The sequence below is a fragment of the Choristoneura fumiferana genome, chromosome 13 (assembly GCF_025370935.1).
Source record: "Choristoneura fumiferana chromosome 13, NRCan_CFum_1, whole genome shotgun sequence".
NCBI lineage: Eukaryota > Metazoa > Arthropoda > Insecta > Lepidoptera > Tortricidae > Choristoneura > Choristoneura fumiferana.
In genome coordinates, this window is record NC_133484.1 from 15,675,518 (window position 1) to 15,696,639 (window position 21,122).

The window sequence follows — 21,122 nt, forward strand, 5'->3', positions numbered from 1 at the left end:
AAATACCGAAAATTATAAAACATAATGCATCAAAATATATAGTTATTTGACATAAGTTCTAAACGCATAAGCTTGAAATGCATAGTGATCAAAATATATAATGGTTACAATGCATAATGGTTCTTAGTCGTATCATATGACATATGTAATTTTTATAATGTATACGTTCAAAATCTATACAGTATGTTTTCTATAATGGTTGAAATACATACTAGACACTGAATTTTCACAAAGAAAAATGCATATATATGCGGCTCGTGCTTGAAATTAACACGCTCCTCGCTACGCTCGTCGTCGCACCTAAAGTTTATTCAATTTAAAATGCAAGGTCATGTTAGACAATAAGGCTTCCGATCAGTCTGTATCTTATAGGTTAGGTGAGGTTAGTTTTGTCCACTACGCTGAATAGGACACTGCGGAGCTCCGTCGACATTGTCTTAGTCCTTAATTTTTCAGAATTTAACATGTAAATCCAACGTAAATAGACTGGAGATAATGATGAAATGAACCTAGGCATTATATAAGTAGTATGTATTTTGACCATTATGAAAAACGTACTAAAGGAATTTTTATAGTTATTTCATTCGACTATTATATATTCTGATTGTATATATTCTGAACATATACATTGTGAACTTAGTCATTTTAATTGTGTGTATTTCGACCAATATGAAAAACGTGCTTTATGAATTTTGATTAATATTTATTTTAACCATTATATTTTTCAATTTTCGGTATTTGAACTGTATGTATTTCAACCGATATGTATTTTAAATTTATACATTTATACATTATAATAATACGTACCTGTCAGAGACAGCCTGTATAAAATTCTCATGTCACATTGCTTGTGACCAAATTCCTCCGAAACGGCTAGACTGATTTTTATGTCTTTTTTTGTGTATATTCGGTAGGTCTGAGTCAGTGAGAATAGGACGAAAACTATTTTTCATACTTCTACGCGGACGGAGTCGCGGGCAACAGCTAGTAGTATTATAAATGCGAAAGTTGGTAAGTCTGTTTGTTTGTTTGTTACCACTTCACCGCTGAACCGATTTGGATGAAATTTGGTATACAGATAGTTTGAGTCCTGGAGAAGGACATAGGGTAGTTTTATCCCGGAAAAATTTATAGTTCTCGCGGGATAGCGAGAAACGAATTCTACGCGGACGGAGTCGCGGGCAAGCGTCAACAGCTAGTAATATAATATATAATTTGCGAAATGCGAAAGTTGGTGAGTTGAGTACCTATGTGTATGTGTGTGTGTATGTATGTTTTAATAATAATCTCAACCACTGGATTTAGATTTATTCATGAAATTTGGCACCAGTTATTTCAAATGCAACATCAAAGAAGAGAACGTGTATTCACGGAATTCCCGTGGAAATATAGTGAAACCCTGCAATTTCAATTTAACTGCTAGTTCTAATTGTTTATGCGCGCAAAGACGCGGGTACACAGTATAGCGGGTATAAAGTATATGTTCTCCATTATTAATTGCATAGAAATTTATACACTATAGCGATGTTATAAGTATATGCACGTTAGGAAAAACTTAATAGAATAGAGCGTGTAATAAAAACCCTGTAAGTAGCTTTAATTCACTTGGGTATGAGTTATACCATATAACGACATCTTATAGAAACACATCTCACATCTTATAGTAGCCATAGCCAGTAGGGAGGTAGGGAGGAGTATCGCAGGAAGGTACCAAGAAGTAGGTACTAAACCACCAAGTAAAATCAAATAAGTAATTGTCTAATCTAGGGATCCCACCCAAACTGTTTAATAAGTACAATTCCTTTTAATGTACCTAGTAATTTTTTTGCGACGTCCTTACAAAAGCCCGTGGTCAGCGTAGTCTAATCTTTCGAGAAACTTGGGAATAAATAGTTTCTCTGGATGTGTTTTGTAGTTTCTATAGCGTCTTTAACAATACTATAACTTGACGAATGTCCTACAGGGTTTTTGTTAAAGGTATGTAAGTATATCGCGAGGTATAAGCACCAAAGTCAAAGCCGTCTTAGAGCCGGCCAAAAACACTAGTGTGCAATTTAGGGTCCTGTGGGAATGTAAAAACCGGTCAAGTGCACGTTCGGGCTCACCAAGCCATTCTTACACTGTGACCAAGCCGTTGTCTATCGATATTTTAGCCATTCGCCAAAAGATGGCGCCACAAATTAAAATTGATACATCTACCTATTCCCTGAGATGAGACATACAAAGCTACAATAGATCTATTTTTCGCGGCCAAAAGCCTCTATAATGATAAGTTTCATCGGATTTGTTGGATCTATTTTCGGAATCTCAATATTATAGTAATTAATAAATGTACTTATATCACGGTAACAACTTACACACAAATATTGCTCGTATAATAAATAGTGTACCAGTACGCAATATAATAACAAATATAGTAAAATTGTTATAATATAATATTATTATTTTGATAAAGTTGAATAAAATGTGACGAACGTACGTCTAATTTTGAAGAACGTTTCAAGCGTACCGAGGAACTGTAGCGATTTGTTATGTTATCTGTGACCGTTTACGCCGTGGGATCTATGGTTGCAATTGTGTCACTCGATGATTGTTTACTAATTCGGGAAATATTAATACAATTATCGAATAATTGTGAATGATATTGCGGTTTAATTGATATCCTAACACAAATTCAGTGCACTTAACTTCAGTGTGTTAAAAATGTTCGATATTTTGGATCCGCGTTATCGTTTCAGCCTTGAGCATGTTTACGTCAAATGTTTTAATTTATTTATTGTTTTGAAGTGATATTTGTGGAAAATAGTGAATACTGAAAGTGCTGTGTTAACAAATGTGCTGTTGTTATTATCGGTTTGTTTACTACATCATTTGAAAAGTGGAGAAAGTCGACAAGTAAGTTATCACGACATGTAAACGACTGCTGTTTGTCATCTCCGCAACTGGAATTAACGTAGATTTTTCCTATTAAATATAGTCATAAATAGAGTACACTGTGCTACAGAATTAATTTTAATGTAAATAAGCCCAGCGTGTGGATTTATCTTCGTATATTGCGCGCACTTTATTAGCTTGTAAACATAACCTACAAGTTCCAGGGGTTGTGTATTTACTTTTTCGGAAGAGTAACATTAGTTCGTACACTATTACTTTCGATTAAGAACTATCTGATAGTCAAGAAATTCACTAATCTGTTTAATGTGTATTGAAAAGCAGGCTATTCTGTCTGTCATAATTAATCGCTACTTATTTGACATCAGCTTCATATTTTAAGAAAGCATAATTCACGGTTTTTGTTAATTCCAGTTACTACCAATGATTCAAAATAGTAGGTTGCTTAAGAAGTGTCTTCATTATATAATATGTAAGAAAAGTTGTCAACATGTGTGACATACTTTTCAAAACACTGTTTGACAAAACGGTTTTGATCTATTTTAAATCAACACAACCTTACTTGACTAGATCAGTTTCTTAAACTTTTGTAGTCATGGACCACATTTGGAATTCTAATAATAAAATCGATTGACCCTGTTATAAATATTATATGAAAAAGAAAACTACATGCTTACATACATTAATTAGTACCTTACCTGTGGGACTCAACACGCGCCACGCGCCACAGTGGCGCGTAACGGAGTATTTGTGATTTGTCAATTTTATCCAAAATTACCCAAAAGAGGGTTAATGATAATGATTTTAAAATTTATCTGAGCTTTTGCCGACCTCTGGCCCATAGGTTGTAAAGGTAGAAGCGGACTGTTTGGCACATAGTAGTAGGACTTTTCTCATTTTTGCAGGACTTTTGTCATTTTTGCTACACAATCCCACTAAAAATTAGAAAGTTTGTAAGTCTGTTTGTTTGTTACCCCATTTGTTTGTAAACCGCTGATTTGATTTAGATGATATTCCATATACAGATAGTTTGTCCTGAGGAAGGGCAGGAGTTTTTACCCAGGAAAATTACACAGTTCCCGCGGGATAGTGATAAACGAATTCTATGCAGATGGAGCTGCGTGCAACAGGCTAGTAATTTAATAATTTATAAGCTGTAGTAGAGTTTACATAGAATGGCAGTGTGAAAGTTATTTTGTGCCTAGTACTTACTTTGTTATCCAATGTCATAGTTTTTTATAGATGTTGGACAGCCTCAGATGCAGATGGTCACTGCCACAAAGTTGGTTAAGATACTGCCACACATTTTTTGTTCATGTGGTAACAGAACAAAATGTCCAACAGTCTGTTTCAATTTAGTTGTATTTTGGATTACATCACAAACTTAAAATTAGACATGCAAGACCAGCATTTCTGCAACTATGGATTGTGCCTCACTGATGGGTCCTAAATGGATACCAGCTGGGTTCCAGAAATCAGTATAAGCCAAAAGGATACTCTTGATTGCATCCGTAAAAAAATATATATAAGGGTGAACCGTGATCTGGGTAACCTTGTGAACCGTCTGGTAGGTATTATTCATATACATATACAACATTGCTAGCACATGTAAGTTTTTATGGTTCTGTATTTTGGGTAAAAACAACCCTTGCAGTTGTGTCATATCTGTTTGTCTGTCCATATGTAACGGGCATTTTACTTAAACCCTATAAATTGTATATTGAGGTGTCCGTTAAGCCACTGCTAAATAGCAATAATTAGCCATACATGTAACAGAACCTAAAAACTTTTCTCTCTAATCTTTTAACCATGTCAAAAAAAATTGAAAATTACAAAGTAAATAAAACAACAAAAACAATAAACAAGGTAAATAAATACTTTCAACAAAATTATTTGCAACATATTATGAGTATTTATACAGATGGAGTTATAGCCGACAGACTGAGCTTCTCAACAAAAGTATGCAACTGCCTTGAAGATACAGATCTTTGCTGGTGCTCTAAACAAATGAAACAACATTATCACTTTTTGTCGCACACCCCTTCAGCTGTCTCAGTCTTTTTCAGTCTCTCAAAGGGCCGGCAACGCACCTCTGATACCCCTCGTGTTGCGGGTGTCCATGGGCGGCAGTGATTCCTTCCTGTCGGACGATCCGCATGCTCGTTTTCTCCCTCTCATATAAAAAAAGGAAAAGCTACGTATGGGTGGGAGACCCCTCTAAATAAGTTTAAAAACATCTTGTTTGCATAGGTTTGGGTCAACAACATGTTTATACTGTGATATTTTGAAGACCGTTTCTCCAACTGTTTAGGCTGTAAAACTGTGTGACAGACAAAACACCGACAGACAGACATGTGTGACAACAATAAGGCTCCATTCGGACCCTACGAGTATGGAACCCTAAATAAAGGAGGGAAAATCAATATCTGTTATTAATACGGTATTTGACTATTTTGTATATGTTTTATAAATTAAAACTACGCAATGCCTGTTATCAAATAGAGAAACAATTTTTAAGCTACATTTACAAATAACAAAGTTATAAAGGTTTGAAATTCAAGATTAGACAGAGAAAGATACTGGCATGTGACGTCACACACCAGTACCGCCATACTTGCTGCATAGAGAAAAGCGTTTGAGAAAGAGACAGGTATATAGATTTTTCAAAAAATCACTATAAATTCAATTTTCAACCGATTTCAGTTTTCTCTTCGCTAAACACTGTCTGTACGTCTATATTTTCATAATAATATTAAGATATGGCAAATTCAGGAGTTGTCAAATACCATATTATGGTTTAATAAGAAAACTTTTTTGCTGAATGTAGAAAAATGTCATTGTAACTACTTTTCATGTTACAAATCCTTACATCCTTACTAATATTATAAATGCCAAAGTGAGTTTGTTTCTTTGTTATGCTTTCACACTTTAACTACGGAACCAATCACCACAAAATTTAATAATAGGATACCTTTTATCCTGGGAAAATGAGTATATCCCAAGGGTGTGATAAACAAATTCTTCACAGACAAAGTCGCAAGCGACAGCTAGCTTCATTGTTGTTAATAATAAGTCAACATAAATAACAATCAATTTCCACATCAACATGAAACTACCGCTTGACCCGGATAACACGTCTTAAATCGAGTTTAGCCCAACATGTTTCGGGCTAATCCGTAGCCCTTCCTCTTTGGAACGTCGTTTTGTGGGGTAGTCGCAGGCAGTTATTTGCTTTGTTAGTAATTCTTAGGGTAAGGTTTGCATGAAGAAAATGTTTCTTTTTTTGGGAAAGATAAATAGGTACTATACCCTCATGCGGCCCAATTTGCAATACAATGTACACAATAAGTTCAAGGGAATTACCGACCTATGACATGACAATGTAACAAAGTAAAATTTCTTTTGTTTCTCTATTGTTTTACACCACATCAATTTGACTTTATTCCAGACAAATAATTAGATTCAAATTGCCTTGATTTTTTTATATTTATGTTGGGCCTGAGGAGGATACAACAGCGTTGAAGCGAAATTTACCCCTATTAAATTCGTCTCAAACTAAGCAAAGTGAGTGTCACTCAAGATATTATATAATTATTCTTGATAAATAGATATCATTTAATAATATTGTAAATCTGTAAAAAAATATACAAGTACCTTGTTGAGTTTCTTGCCGGATTTTTCTCAACAGAGGTTTTTCCAAACCGGTGGTAGATTTTTTTTTGACATTCATAAGTGCATAGCCTAAATTGAATAAAGATATTTTAACTTTTTTTATTTTATTTTATTTCTATACTAGATAGAACTTCCATCACATTGGCCCAAACATTCATTCATATTCATTCAAACATGTGCCCCATACGCGATTCTAACCCTGAACCTCAAGAATTTTGTTTAGGCTCATAAACCACTAAGTAATTTGAGTGAAGAGAAACAAGAAATATGTTAATTGTTCTTATAATGAACACCTTACAATATTATTTTACTATAGCTATTGCCCACAACTTCATCTGTGGGAACTTAGTGTTTTCCTTTAAGGGGCTACCCGAGGTCTTCATCGATTTTTGACAAGTTTTGAATTGTATCTCCTACTTTTGCACTACAGATATAATTAAAAGTCACACGGCTATCACTTCTTCAATCTTTCATCTCCATTTTTGTCTACCGGAATTTGAAAAAAATGAATAGGTACAGTCACCAGCACCAATATCTGAAACAACAAGCGTGCATAAATATCTGATACGACTCTATTTCTAGGGCCGGAAGGACGTGTCAGATATTTTTGCACGCTCCGCTGTGGCAGGTATTAATACTGGTGACTGTACCTACTTAATTTAAACATTGTCTAAAAAAACACTTATTTCGTATCTCTATTGACTTGAAAGATCTAACATATACGAAATCTACATATTTGGGTTCGTCTTTGACGTTTCTAAAACCGTGTCAAGGGTTTTCATTTGAAACTAATTAACACAAAAGTTATGGCCAGAAGTTTTTTGGCCTAAAATTGTTCAACTTTGATGCCAAATATCTCATAGACAATGAACTTTGAAGTAAATATGGGATACTATAATGCTTCAAGCTGTGGTTGTTAATATAATAAGCTACAAACACTAGGAAAAGGAATTCAGATGGGATCCCTTTAACAAAAGTAGCCTTTGCGATGAATGAAAGAAAGAAACATTTATTCACTACTAACTGTTGCCCGCGGCTTCGCCCCCGTTGTATTTTCTCTGTATTTTCTTCCATAAAAACCTTCTGACAGTAACGAACACAACAACAAAAGAATTAGCGAAATCGGACCAGTCGTTCCCTAGTTTTGTGCTTAGCAACACATTGTACGATTCATTTTTATTTATATAAATTTGCAAAAACTTTAAAAAACTTATAGCACTTAAGTCGAATAAACAACAATGCAGAACCAAACCACCCAACTGATAAATCTCGAACATGCTACTTTCCTAAGTGTGGCCAGGGGGTGCTAGGGTAAGGACCTTCCAGATAATAAAGTTTGGAGGTATTGGTACTTCATCCTCACTATGTTAATCTAGAATAGCATAGCATAGCTCTAGTAGTGGAAAATATTTTTAATTTGGTTGTGATTCCAGAGATTACCCTTTACATACAAACAAACAGACACAAACATAGTCATTATTTGTATTGTTTTAGTATATTTCATGATATGTAGTATTATAAGTATATTATAATCTTAATATATAAAAATGAATCCCTATTTCCCTTGTTCACGGCATCACGCGTGAACGGCTGGACCGATTTCGCTTTATTTATAAAACATTTAGAAAATTATCAAAAAAAACTACACCGGGAGCGAAGACGCAAGCACCAGCTAGTATAATTATAAGTATATTATATATACTTTAAAAAACGAGCATATCAGTCTGTCAAAGGGCCGGCAACGCATCTGTGATATCCCTCGTGTTGACAGGTGTCCATGGGCGGCCGTGGTTGCTTCCCATCAGGTGACCCACATACTCGTTTGCACCCTCTCGTTTTCTATCACACGGTGTAAGATGAGGGTAGAAAGTGATGGTGAATGCGAGCGCGAACGTTAGAAAATACGGCCCTCAGGTCTTCATCAACCCTTGAGTTCGATGTAGATTCCTGCTATAATATACAATACTGATAATGTACAGGCCCTCCATCATCATCTCTTCATCCCCCATCTCTTCTTTGCCACTTATAGTTGAAATACAGAAGGAAACAGATACACTTTACTAACTAAGGCGTCAAATATATATATGCTTCTTTATGTCATGACAATAAGGTTGGTATACATATCTGGGCAGTGCCCCCGCCAAGTCGAGCAAAGCAAAACAAAAGGCACGGCCGAATATACCATACTTTTCTCGAAGCTTTATATATAACATGGTGGCTGTTTTGATATTTATAACCTCGATTGTACAATGTGGCTTCTGAGAGATAGCACTCAATCACCAGATGAGCCCGGTTGGCCGAGACGTTCGGTTAAAATGGTCCGTTTTATGTTCTTGTTGTACAATCTACTATTTTTATCTGTAAGTCACCAGCACCAATGTCTGACACAATAAAGCATCTGATACAACTCTATCTCCGGTAAGACACGTGTCAGATATTTTTGCACGCTCCGCTGTGGCCGTGGCAGATATTAATGCAGATGACTGTACCAACTTCAAAGCGTAATAAATAAGAGTTTAAGAATATGGGGGTAAGTAACGACAGTGAGTAAAAAAAAAGCTTTGTTCATAATTTTTTCGTTCTTCGAAGGATTGAATATGGTGTACATATACACACATATACTGTGAAATACAGACTGAAATAAAATTACTTTACTTACTGTTTGTTTATTTTTGTTACATCCTCGATCCAACCATATAATATTATAATTTGTTTTTATTTATATTTTAACAATTATTCTTTCTTTAGTTTTAGGGTCAATAAACAGCAACATAAAAAGTGAACTACATTTTATACAGACGAAAAGTGGTCATCTACAGTTAATTCACGAGTCATATATTTTTGTGACGGACAGTGTGCGTAGTGGTCGAACTTTCTGGAGGTGCATGGAATATGGAAAACGGTGTCGAGCAAGGATCACCTCCAAGAATAATGTGTTACGGGTTACCAATCCTGTGCACAACCATGTTGAGAACCACTTGGAGAAGATAACTCGCAAATATGATCAAGGAGAAGTGGTCACTTGTCCATCAGTTTAGGTTACTTTATCACCGATTTAGCATATATACGGAAACAATTATCATGTGTCTTTTTTTGCGGTAATGCATCCTTTTTTTTGTATATTTTGTCATATTTGGTCATAATATGTTTTAATTTGTGAAATTTACATACTTCTACTATAGTTTAAACAATAATGGAATCCTTAGACAATTTTTATGAAAACTTGACAATGGTTTTGTACCAAATCCAAAGAAACTATTTTATGTTTTGGACTTGTAAGCTTATTTTTTTTTGTAAACAATGACAGGCAAAGATGTAATGTAAGTATTTTATTATGGCATAAGAATTATTATTTCACAAGTATTTGTCCTTATCTACATGTAGTGCAAAAAATCCATTCATTATGTTTACTAAATATTACCTACATGATCCGCAGTTTTGAAATATCCAAGCTTTACTATGATATTGCGAACCTGTAGGTACCTTTAAAAAGGCGAGATCATATTTTTATTGTAAATTTAGTAGTTTAATCAGTAATGTGATCAACTCGCGCTGAGAGTGTTAATTTAGGGCTTGAATAAAGTAATTTAAGAATTTCAATTCTTTTTTTTGGCATCAACCACGGCGGATCAATACTATGGTGATGATAGCCTGTGATTTCATGGAATTATCACCAACTATCACATTATCGCTTGTATTTTCCGTATGCGATGCGCGTTTCGTCTATATTTCAACTGAAATGCGAAAACGATAAAAGCGATTACGTCTAGGGACAAGCGGTCTTGACATCCATCAGTCCCCATGTTATAACTCGCAAGTCTCCTCCCTCAATGTAATTGAGTCTTTAGTTATTAACTTATTACAAAACAATAGTAAGAGCAATAAAAATGTTTCGCGTGTGTTCCATTCCAGAATTGATGTCCCCACTTTTCCGCCTCCTGTTATTGATGCGTTCAAGTTTTTTTTTGTTTTCATATGCTTTAATAGATTACAGTACTTAACTAGTTAATGAAAATAATACTTATTGAACCACAAAACTTTAAGCTGACTAACTTCGGCACAAAATGAGCTTGGAAAATTAATACATAATATGTACGTACGGCTACATGTATATATAGGCGCCTTGCGCTTTTAGCTCGTGTAAAATTCCTATTCCTATTATTATTAGTTCTGTGGTACTTATTTATTCACGTTATAGGCCTGTCTCCGTGTTTGATGATTGGGAAAAAGACGCAAATGACTCAAATGTTACGTCGAAAATGCGCGTTCGTGTGATACGAGAGTTATACCGGTGTATTGTTGCGCAGCGTCGGAGGTGCGTTACACGGTAACACGGCGCGGCGCGCCGTCGCTGCTGCTGGACGGGTTTGGGTTCGTGGCGCGCAAGCGGCGCGGGGCGCGCGTGTACTGGTCGTGCCGGGCGCGCACGCGCGGCTGCCCGGCGCGTGCGGTCACGGCGCTCGGCCGCCTGCGCGCCGCCCTGCGCCACCACAATCACCCGCCGCCGCCGCAGGTTCCGCCGCTCGACCAACATGCGACTGTCGAAAGTCTTATTGAAATTATCGCTAAACAATAAATTGGAAACGTACCTTCAATACGATTTTTTCACTTCACTCGGTTCATAAAAAATCTAAACTTGTGGCAAATCTGTGTGGCAAATTTAATGTTTCACCTACAAAGGATTAGCAGATTTTCATTGAGCGAAAAACATTTGGCACAGTAACGGAACGCATAAAGATTTATTTAAGTCGGGTGCGGGAAGCTTGTTTCACTCGCCCCTCGGCCGGCTCTTCCGGCTTTGGACACTGTTCAATCCAACATTTCTCGTCGTAACATTTAAATCAAAAACTATGGATATATTATGTAGTTATTTTATTTTATAATCAGGCGTAGTTCCACATACAAATTCAGCCAAATGATTATTCGATTATCGTTTTTCTGCGAACGGTTTTTATGATAAAACTGCCGCAATATAAAAAAATATGAATTCTGTACAAAATTTTATCATCATCATCATGTATCGAATTTCTCCGGACTGACTAATTCCCGCCTTTCACTAAAAAAGGTTAATGAGCCGAAACGGAGGTAACTGCCTGAGCAGACTGGAGTAACAAGCTTTGTGCTTCCACTGTGTGTTACGCTGTGGAAGCACATCCATGCAGCCCGCCATTGCGAGTTAAACGTCGTTAAACGGATTTCTTACGAAGTCCAGATGTTGCCACTTATTACTCTGCCAAATGAAACATCTGTGAATAGTTTGTCTGCAAAACGAAAATTGGCGCAATGAATATCAGTGAATGGATAGGTCACCGGCAACTCTACACACTAATAAACTATGAGTACAAAGCGATCGCAAGCACTCTACATGATTGTTCAATTCCTAAGGTCATTGAAGCTCTGTTAGCTTTTGCAATCTGATACCAAACGAGTGGGCGAACCAACTGCACTTGTCTTCTTGTGAGTATGTAGTTTCAGAATTAGTCTGCCACGATTAATGCACGGTAATGATTATGTATAGTTCTAATGCCGAAGTAACTAATATCCAAACTGCATCCTCTGTTCTGTGTAGTATGCTTATGACTGCAAGGTATCATTTAGTGACGGTGGTGGTGTTTTACAGTTGAGTTCGTGATATCGAATCGAGGGCGCAGGCACATGAGGCTCGGGGGATTCTCGTTTTACGCGGAGAAGGTGTTTCCTGAGAAGAATAAAGTGCGTTGGCGATGCACGCGGCGCACTTGTCGCGCGTATGCCCATACCCTGCACGACCGCATATTTGCGTTGAGCAATGTGCACTCGCACGACCCGCCGCAGCCCTCCGGCGCAGGCGCCGCAGTCGCCCATCGCGCGCTCTCACACGCCGCTCTCGCTGCTCAAGCGAAAGCTCTGCTAGACGAATAATCACCTCATTTTTATAGCACAGGCCCAAAAATATACAACTTCTAAGGCTGCCATCGGCGCACTGTGCCCGCTTTTTAACAAAATCTTCAGGCGTCTTTTCTTGATGTATTTGACCTGTGATCTAAGACGTCTTCTGACACTACAAGCGTAGGTCACAAGCTTACTTAATCGTTGCACGAAACGAATGAAATTCAATCTTATTATGGCTCGCATTAAATCAACTTGGTAAGAGATTATTATTTCGCTCGTTACCTGCAACGGTTTTACTTGGATCTGAGTCTGGGCTAGATCATCCGGTCAGAAATTTTTAACTGACTAATGTTTCGATTAATTAGCAAATAATAAGCCCTTAAGGCGTTGATGGTGACGTGACATGGTTCTCACTCGGAGAGAACTGAAATGGTCGCTTTAAGTAACTTACTCACAGAAGATCCACTTTCGTTAAGTGGGCACTAAATATATGATTATCAATTTTCTTTTTCGTCTATTGTGTCTAACAATATCATTCCATTAATGAAGTGCATGTGATGCTTTGAAATGTTGGAATTTATTTAACTACTTCTGCTGTTCTCACAGGACTGGGTTTGACAAATGTCTAGAAAGCTACAACCTAGTAGGTACATTACATATATCGCTGTACAGAATATTTTTTTATTCATTTTAAAAGCTAAATTATACCAAACCTTATGCCCTGGTCAGTCATATGCATATCTCCTTTTGAATTAGGGTCCGTAATCAACCAAAAAAAAACTATGTTAGAGGTACATCCGATTTAATTAAATGAATTATTTAGCGATATATCAGTGCGACGTTATTGTGAGAGAGCTATGCTTGGTTCTGAAGGTACCACTAAGGCAAGTGTTTCTTGAATCTCGTTTTGTACCGTTGTAATAGACTACGTAGCAGATATTTAAATTGTTATAAAATATAAGTGTGAGAGTTTTAAGTTTTTCTAGTCAGCTAGCAATAATTACTAATAATGAAATGTATTTGTGCTTATTCGAAAAAATATTTATTTGAAATTACAAGAGCTTACTCGTTCAGCGCTATTAAGCCGTTTAAAATTTGAGTACCTATACATTCTAGTCGACTACAATACACAATTTAGTGCAATTAGTTTTATACGCGCAATATTTTTAAGTAATTTTAATTAGAGAATAATCCTTCACTGAAAGCACAATTAATTATTTATTTATTTCACCAACACATACAATTATCATTAATTATGTAGCGCCCAAGGAGGGAAATGGATAATGACGAAAATAATATTGAACTGGACTGAAAGCAATAATTTAAATACATAATAAAATATAATAATTGTAAAAATTATAGCGCGAAATAATTTCAGATAGTTAAATTAGGGCGCTAAAAATATCACTATGTATATTATATTGACGCTGGTCTACTGACCTGGCAATAGATACTTACAACATTTTGTGTGCAGTGTTTTAAAACTGATTAACATCGTGTACCACCGTAACGCTTTTCTTCATTTAACTTAACCCGAGCTAACAAGGTGGTGTTGCATGTCATATTACTCAGCATGAAAATACATGAGGGCAGATTAGAAAGTTTCTGTCTCGGCATGCAGAATTCGGAAACTTTTGTAGCTGCCTAAAAATATTGTAAGGTGTTGTTTGTTTCGGTAGAGAAGTACGTGCGGCTCTGTGTCGGGCCGGGAGGGCGGCCGCGGCTGTGGGTGCGCGGGCGGAGTTTCTACGCGGCCCACACGATGCGCTCGGGAGTGGTGCGCTGGCGTTGCACTATGGGCGGCTGTGGCTGCAAGGCGTACACCCAGAAGGGCACGTTACACAAGCTGGTCGGCGAGCACAACCACGCGGCGCGCTCCGGCCGCCGCCCGCCCGCCAAGCCGCACAGCTCGCCGCCGATGCCGCTGCTGCTGCCGCGCCCGCCGCGCCTCGACTTCGACAACTTCGACCCCAATGCATGGGTAGTTAGATATTAATTAATTCTAGTGATTGGTGCAGTGGTTTCACACCTTAAGTTTGCTCTAAACTCGCTAACGTCGGTCAATCTGAGAGACGCGGTCATATGTTAGAGAGAGTTAGAAATATATTGTGGTAACTCTAATTTATCCATAACCGCGTCCCTTATGTTGCCTTCGTTGGCCCAACATGTAAAGCGGACTTAACATGGCCATAGAGCTGTCATTCCCTTCGTTCGCGCTAACTAATGGTCACAACACTAACGGCGCGGCACCTTAATTTGTAACAGCGCGGCGCCCGAGTGGCCCTTAAGCTGCACGTCCACTGCGTTGGGGTCGGGGCGTACGAAGCGGACGGATTTGCTTTGTATGGATTTCTATGATAGTGCGTGCACTGAATCGGCATTTCCGCGCCATATAAATCTATACAAAACAACAAATTCGTCCGCTCTGTACGGTACGTACGCTCCGATTCCGATGCAGAGGACGCGCAGCTTTACGGTGCGCTACAAGATGCGGATATATTATAGGTACGCATTGTATACACGACACGGCAACGTGCCGCACTCCGACTCCACGCAGTTTCACGTCATGGTACCGCGCCGTTTCTAGTTACGACGCTGCGCCGTGGTGATATGGTCGTGGGCCTATACCACTTTGCGAGTTTCGTAGTAGCGCCTCTGGTCAGGTCCTAAGGTCTACAGACGTCTGTTGGCATACTTGCGGGGCTGGTAGGTAGGGAACTATACTTATGATCCGGTCACGACTCGTGGCATGCGTGTCTTGGCTGGGATGGATGGTAGTCGTGCACAGACCTTTATGCAAATGAGTCAAAACCGCAAGTTCGGAACATACGTCTGAAGCCACCTAAAGGAGTGTTCTCGGATCATTACCGACGTCCGATAGCCGGCGTAGTTGAGTATCCTAAAGTGGTGATATTTGAAAGTAATATGCTTTGAATTTACTATCGTAGAGTCATCCAAGAAAGTGCTCTACCAGTTTTGACAATTCCTTTTAAGTGAAGAATTTTATGAACCATAAACCCAAGGGAAAACGTTACAGCTATGGTATGGTAGCTATGGTATGTACATACAAAAAAAATACATTTAACATTTAGAGCGTAGAAGCAATTTCTTGATCGTCTTTAAGTAGCGAGTGTAATTTTGTACAAAAAACGAATAGGATACCATATTAAGAAGTTTTTTTCTAAATTATTTTTACATACTTATTTGTGTACTACCGTAGAACGTAATGGAATGCCGAAAATAGTACGGGGTAGTAAATGATGGCGTAAAAATAAACAGCGATTTTCAGACTTAGTACAGCAGAGATATGTTCATATTATATCTATTAAGACTCAGTGCCAAATAGATATATATTAAACAAACAGGTATACTTAGTATGTCAAAATTTTTGTTCTAGTCAATTTAAAAAAGGTATTTATTTATAATCGAGCAAATGATTGCGGTAGTTAATAAGTTTCAAAAGCTCACAAGTGAATACAATGATCTCAATTTACTGATGTAATAATAGGTGCCAAGTAGATAATATTGAATTATTATTCTGTACGGTGTTAGTTATAATATATTACTTTCAACATAATTCTTTTAAAGATTAAATCAGGTTGGTACAGAGGAAATTTACTTAATTCTGTATTGCGAATGTAAGTGGTTGAAGATGAATATATAATAGGTACGTGTATTTATTTATTCATCGAAGTTTTGTCTTCCGTTGCTACTTTACCTAGTCACGAAATGTTTTGTTCAAATGTTTAAATTATGTGCGTCAGGGCTTGGCTATTTTCTAAGTCTCTGTTTTATATTTGATATAAATCTCCATTAATCTGTCATCTCCCAGGATAACAGGATCAAAGGAATTTGGGCACAAATTTGTGCCTCTGGGAGAGGACAGGTTAACCAATTCGTTTTTGGTTTCATAATAGTATTTTTCTATGATTATGACTATGATTTTACTATGACGAGTCCGCTAAATATATTTACTTCGTCTTCCTTTTCTTAATGTAAACTTGTAGATCGCCATATAGACATCTGATGATTTTAATGGTTTAGACATGGGTGCCAAATATTTATTGCTCATTTAGTCGTATTATCTCATAGAGAGAATCTGAAAACTTCCTACTTATTTTAAGTTATTTTATTAGGGAAACTATTTAATTATTCAGACCGAGTTGTGTACGTGTTATTTGTGCAAGTGAAATAAATAGGCCAAATCTCAAGGCGTTTTATTTAATTGTTTGAGTGATTAAAATATACCTACTACTTTAAGTTGTTGTTTTATTTCTTATCTTAAGTAACACATTTAGTATTAGTTGAATGTATCGACAAAAGGTCAAACGAATTTTTGTCCGTTTTACCTCTTGGGCATTTGCGCTTGCATGATAGTATCGAATAAGCAAATGTTATTCTGAATAATATTAACGTTTGTTTTGATCTTGCAGCGCGGTTCATCCGCGCGGGCAAGGGGCGGCTGCTGCTGCACCGCGGCTACACGTTCCGGCTCAAGAACAACTTGGCGCACGGCCGCAAGCAGTGGTACTGCTCGTCGCGGCTGACGTCACGCTGCTTGGCCGACGTTAACACGGAGGGCCCGGAGGGGCACGAGCGCATCGTGCGGTCGCGCTACTCGCACAACCACGCGCCGCCCAACGTGCGCCGCTTCGCCGACGGGCGCTACGTGGTGCGCACGCCGCACCAGAGCGGGCACCGCGCGCCCGCGCCCATCGACCCGCACCACCAGCTGCTGCAGCTGCAGCACGCGCTGGCGCTGTACGCCGCCACCGCGCACGCCACCGCCACCGCCAGCGCCAACGCCTCCGCCTCCGCCGCCGCCAACGCCACCGCCGGCACGCCCGCCCAGGCCTCGCCCAACTCGCTCGCGCTGCCCGCGCCGCCGCAGCACAACTCGGCCTCCAAGCCGCTGCTGGTGGACACGCCTTGCAACGAGGAGGACTAGGCGACAGCTGCCTCGCCTCCAAAATTATACACGACTTCCTCGATTAATGCCGCCGGCAGGATCGCAGCTGACCTGCCAGCGAATGAAACTTTGGGACTGATTCGGACCGTGTTGATGAGAAGATGCATTATGTAGACGTGTATAATTTTAAAAGGAAAGGAGGCTGATTGTTGCGGCGTCGTTGCGTTGACTGTTGTTATATTGGCAAATCTTTTGAGACGCTGTTCACGAAGAAACGAGAGTAGGAAATTTTTCTGAATGCGTTTGGCACACGAAATGTAGCATAATTTATATTTAGCATAATTTATATGTATAAGGGGATAAGGTGTCGTTTGCTTAGATTGGAGTGGTGGCTACTGTCGAGTTACTTAATATCGGTAAAATGGATGTATCTAAGACGTCATTTTAGGTCATGCATGGAATATGGTAAAATATGTTGTGGTGTATTGGATTGGAGGTTACGACCAGTGAAAGGCGTACCTGACGGAACCAGTGAAAGGTTTTTTTGACGTGAGATGGTAGGTTAATTAAGCGGTCTCACAGACCTTTACATAGGCGTGGGCTACTTATCGAATCGTGTAGGAAAGCTAAGGATGTTAAATGTGTAAGAACTCTGAATGTGAAGTGTCAGCTCGTATGGATGTGAAGTTAAATAGTAGATGGTTATTATCCAGTTTATGGCCGGTTTTAGCGTTTCATTTAATGTTGGCTCAATCGATCCGAGCATCATCGTCAAAGAAGCAGAAACGCAGTGTAGCGCTTGGCGGGGAAGGGACGTATCAGGTTAGCAAGCTGGTTAGTAGGTCAGGCAAGACAACTGGTAGACAGGATCAGGATAGAGGAGCACACCGGTAGATTAGCGACTCGGCACAGGTGCGCAGAACAGGCGGGCGCGCGGCGCCGACCCGCGCCCGCGACGCGTCGGTGACTGAATACGACTATTTGCATACGCAGTTCGGATGTAAGCAATATTGTGTCCCTGGACTGAATGTACTTAAGAAAACTTAATTTATTTTGAGAGTCCAATCTTTACAATTTCGTACTTTTATAAGGATATAAAAGCTATTGCTACTTAGACAATTAGACGTCCGCCTCAAATGAATATCGGCCGGGCCCGACAATGGCCCAGGAAGATGTTCGCACCTCAGCGGTGCTCTGCGCTCGCTCGACACTCAGTTACGTCGATGCAATTGTGCTCTTAATGGATCGATTTTAAGTACTTAAGCTCAATCAACTACCTCTTCACTTTTTTATACGGGTCATACAGTATATTAGTTTAATTATACAATTTTTATATACATGATGGAATACTCAGAAGCTTTACTCGAGTAAGGTGTTAGGTTAGGGTAGGCTAAGCTAGGCTAGCGGGGGCGCCGGGGCGGGATCCTCGCCGCGCAGGGTCCGGCGCGCCCTTCATTACCTATTATTGAAACTCAACTACCTCTTTACTTAGTTTTAACTTGTATCTACTCGATCGTTAGCTGTTAACGATTTTTAATATAGGAAACAGCCACGGTAGCTCCACGGTTTGAGCGATCAGCCACCGAGCAAGGTCGTGGTTTCAAACCCGGGCTCGCACCTCTGAATTTTTCGGAACTTAAGTGCGAAATAGAATTTAAAATTTATCACGAGCTTTTAGATGAAAGTAACCATCGTTAGGAAACCTGTACACATCTTCTAGAAGCAATTCAGCGATGAGTGGGCCTGCGGACGGGCTGCGGCCCACGCCCTTGCGATGGGAGGCCTGGGTCCCGCAGTGGAAAGGTACTAATACTAATACAGGCTGAATTATTATATTATATTAGACTCTTTTTGTAACTGTTGTCTGAATATATTTTATTGATTGTTTTTGAACAAATGATTTGTTACTCGTCTAATTAATTAATCAATAGGTTTATGACCACTTTTGTCTACGACTCCGATTCAAGTACAAATTTTTACTATTTTCTATTGTTATTTAGATGACATATTTGCTATAGGGTCTTAATTTGTGAATAAATGTAATAAATTATCTAGGAAGTAATTTAGACTATAAGACAACTTCGCGAGCGAGCGTAATCATGTGGACTGCGAGACTCTGGTTTAATAGGTTTTAGGTGAAACGAGTTTCTTTTGAGTCGTGCCACTTGCGTGGTTCTCGACACGTCTTATTGAGCTTACTCATGACTTCAGCTACAGTGATATTGTACACCAAGATTCAAAATGTTATGCTGTTCCTAAATTTACTGTTAATTTTATGTGGATGCAGGTCTTGATATGTATTTTACTGGACTACTCTATAACCGACATTGCTAAAGATCGTTTTATCCAATGTTTTTCGCATGAAGCCTCCTGTTTGTCCTAAAACCTGTTATATCGTGGTTGTTCAGTAGCAGTCCCATGATTAAATTAGGTCGTCCACTTCAGTGTACCTGTTCTTTAGTCGCGTTCGGATCACTCTCACTCAAGCCTTTTTTTTAACCATCACATTGTTGTGACATTATGATTTATAATACATGTTATTTTTTATTTATATGAATTTACATACCTAATTGCTCAGCATTGTTAATATTTTAAATCCTAAAATCTTCTTAACCGGCTTTGTTTAGTTTTGATAAACTTTTCTAGGACTGCAACTGATTATTATACTTAGGTATAATATTCTTAGGTGGTAGGTAATATCTAAATAACGCACATCTTTCAGAATTTTTATCAAAACTTAAAGAAAGTTTTGGGATGTTTTTATTACTTTTCAGTGAGTTTTATCTGATTTAATGAATTTTATGCAATGCTGCTGCTCCGTAAGGTTTTAGATTATTTTGGGAGTGATCCGTCTACAAGACCATTGGTAAACATAAATAATAAACTAGACCAAATACTATAGGTGACTCGTTTATATTGAAGCCGTGGCGACAGTTTGTATTACATTGATAAGCATAGATTTAGATGCTAATTAGGATTAATTAAAGGTTTAACATTAGGTATACGTCGCGTCGCTGCTCTTTTTGGTCACTACCTAATATTCGTCAATTATTTAAATGATATGACTTTTAGTTGGCACTTTCACTAATTTAGTGTGTGAATTACTGATTCGAATCAGATCAAATTAAAATTTGAATGGAAGTCAAAATTTTCATCTTCGCGAAGCTGATCTGGCTCCAGAAAGTTCATCTTGCACGACAGCGCTCTGTAAAGTAGCTAGGTGTATCTACTTATCATATTAAATTATTAACATACACGTTTTCCAAACTAATCAAGTTAATATTTGTGAATCGATGTGATGTAATTTTTCTATAAAGTTTTGGTCTGATTGGAGATTGTGGTGTGTTGAATTGCTCATGTTGTTAAATAATTTATGAATCTCGTAAGTGTATGGTAAACGTGTTTGTTGTTGGCACTTGGCACGCGCCACGGCTTCCCGCGCGGACTCGGCTGACTGTACCTAATTCTGAAATCTATCTATCTACCTCATTTTACTGTTAACTACTCGCAATTATCTACAATTACTACAAATAGTGTAATTTCATACCTACCATTATATACTAAGATTTTTGTTCGTGTACGGGGTATTTTATGGAATCATATTAAATTGTACTTATCAAACCGCTAGTTTTATTTCATCTCGATACTTTAAGTTCCTTACAATAAAAAAATAGACCAAAATCTCCTTTTATTGCACCCATTTATAACAAATTTTTAAGGCGGTTGTGGGTTCTGAGTAGCGTCGTATTGATTTTTTTATGTTTTTTAACCGAAGTGC

At 38.3% G+C, this 21,122-nt stretch overlaps 1 protein-coding gene across 35 annotated transcripts in view; it reads left to right on the forward strand.

The window, feature by feature from the left end:
• The window catches only part of LOC141434168 (uncharacterized), a 500,735-nt gene that overhangs the window by 11,399 nt on the left and 468,214 nt on the right, over window positions 1–21,122 (forward strand). Inside the window, exon 5 of one of the 35 annotated variants that reach the window (XM_074096492.1) lies at window positions 16,869–20,965. The exons of 30 other annotated variants lie outside the window; for them this stretch is intronic. In XM_074096492.1, the coding sequence (XP_073952593.1) occupies window positions 16,869–17,383 (515 nt within the window). In that variant the 3' untranslated portion in view covers window positions 17,384–20,965. Of the gene's footprint in view, window positions 1–9,312; window positions 10,161–10,871; window positions 11,156–12,184; window positions 12,481–14,114; window positions 14,447–16,868; window positions 20,966–21,122 lie in introns of those variants that run through there. 4 more of the 35 variants (XM_074096507.1, XM_074096513.1, XM_074096516.1 and 1 more) reach the window with 4 other exon arrangements.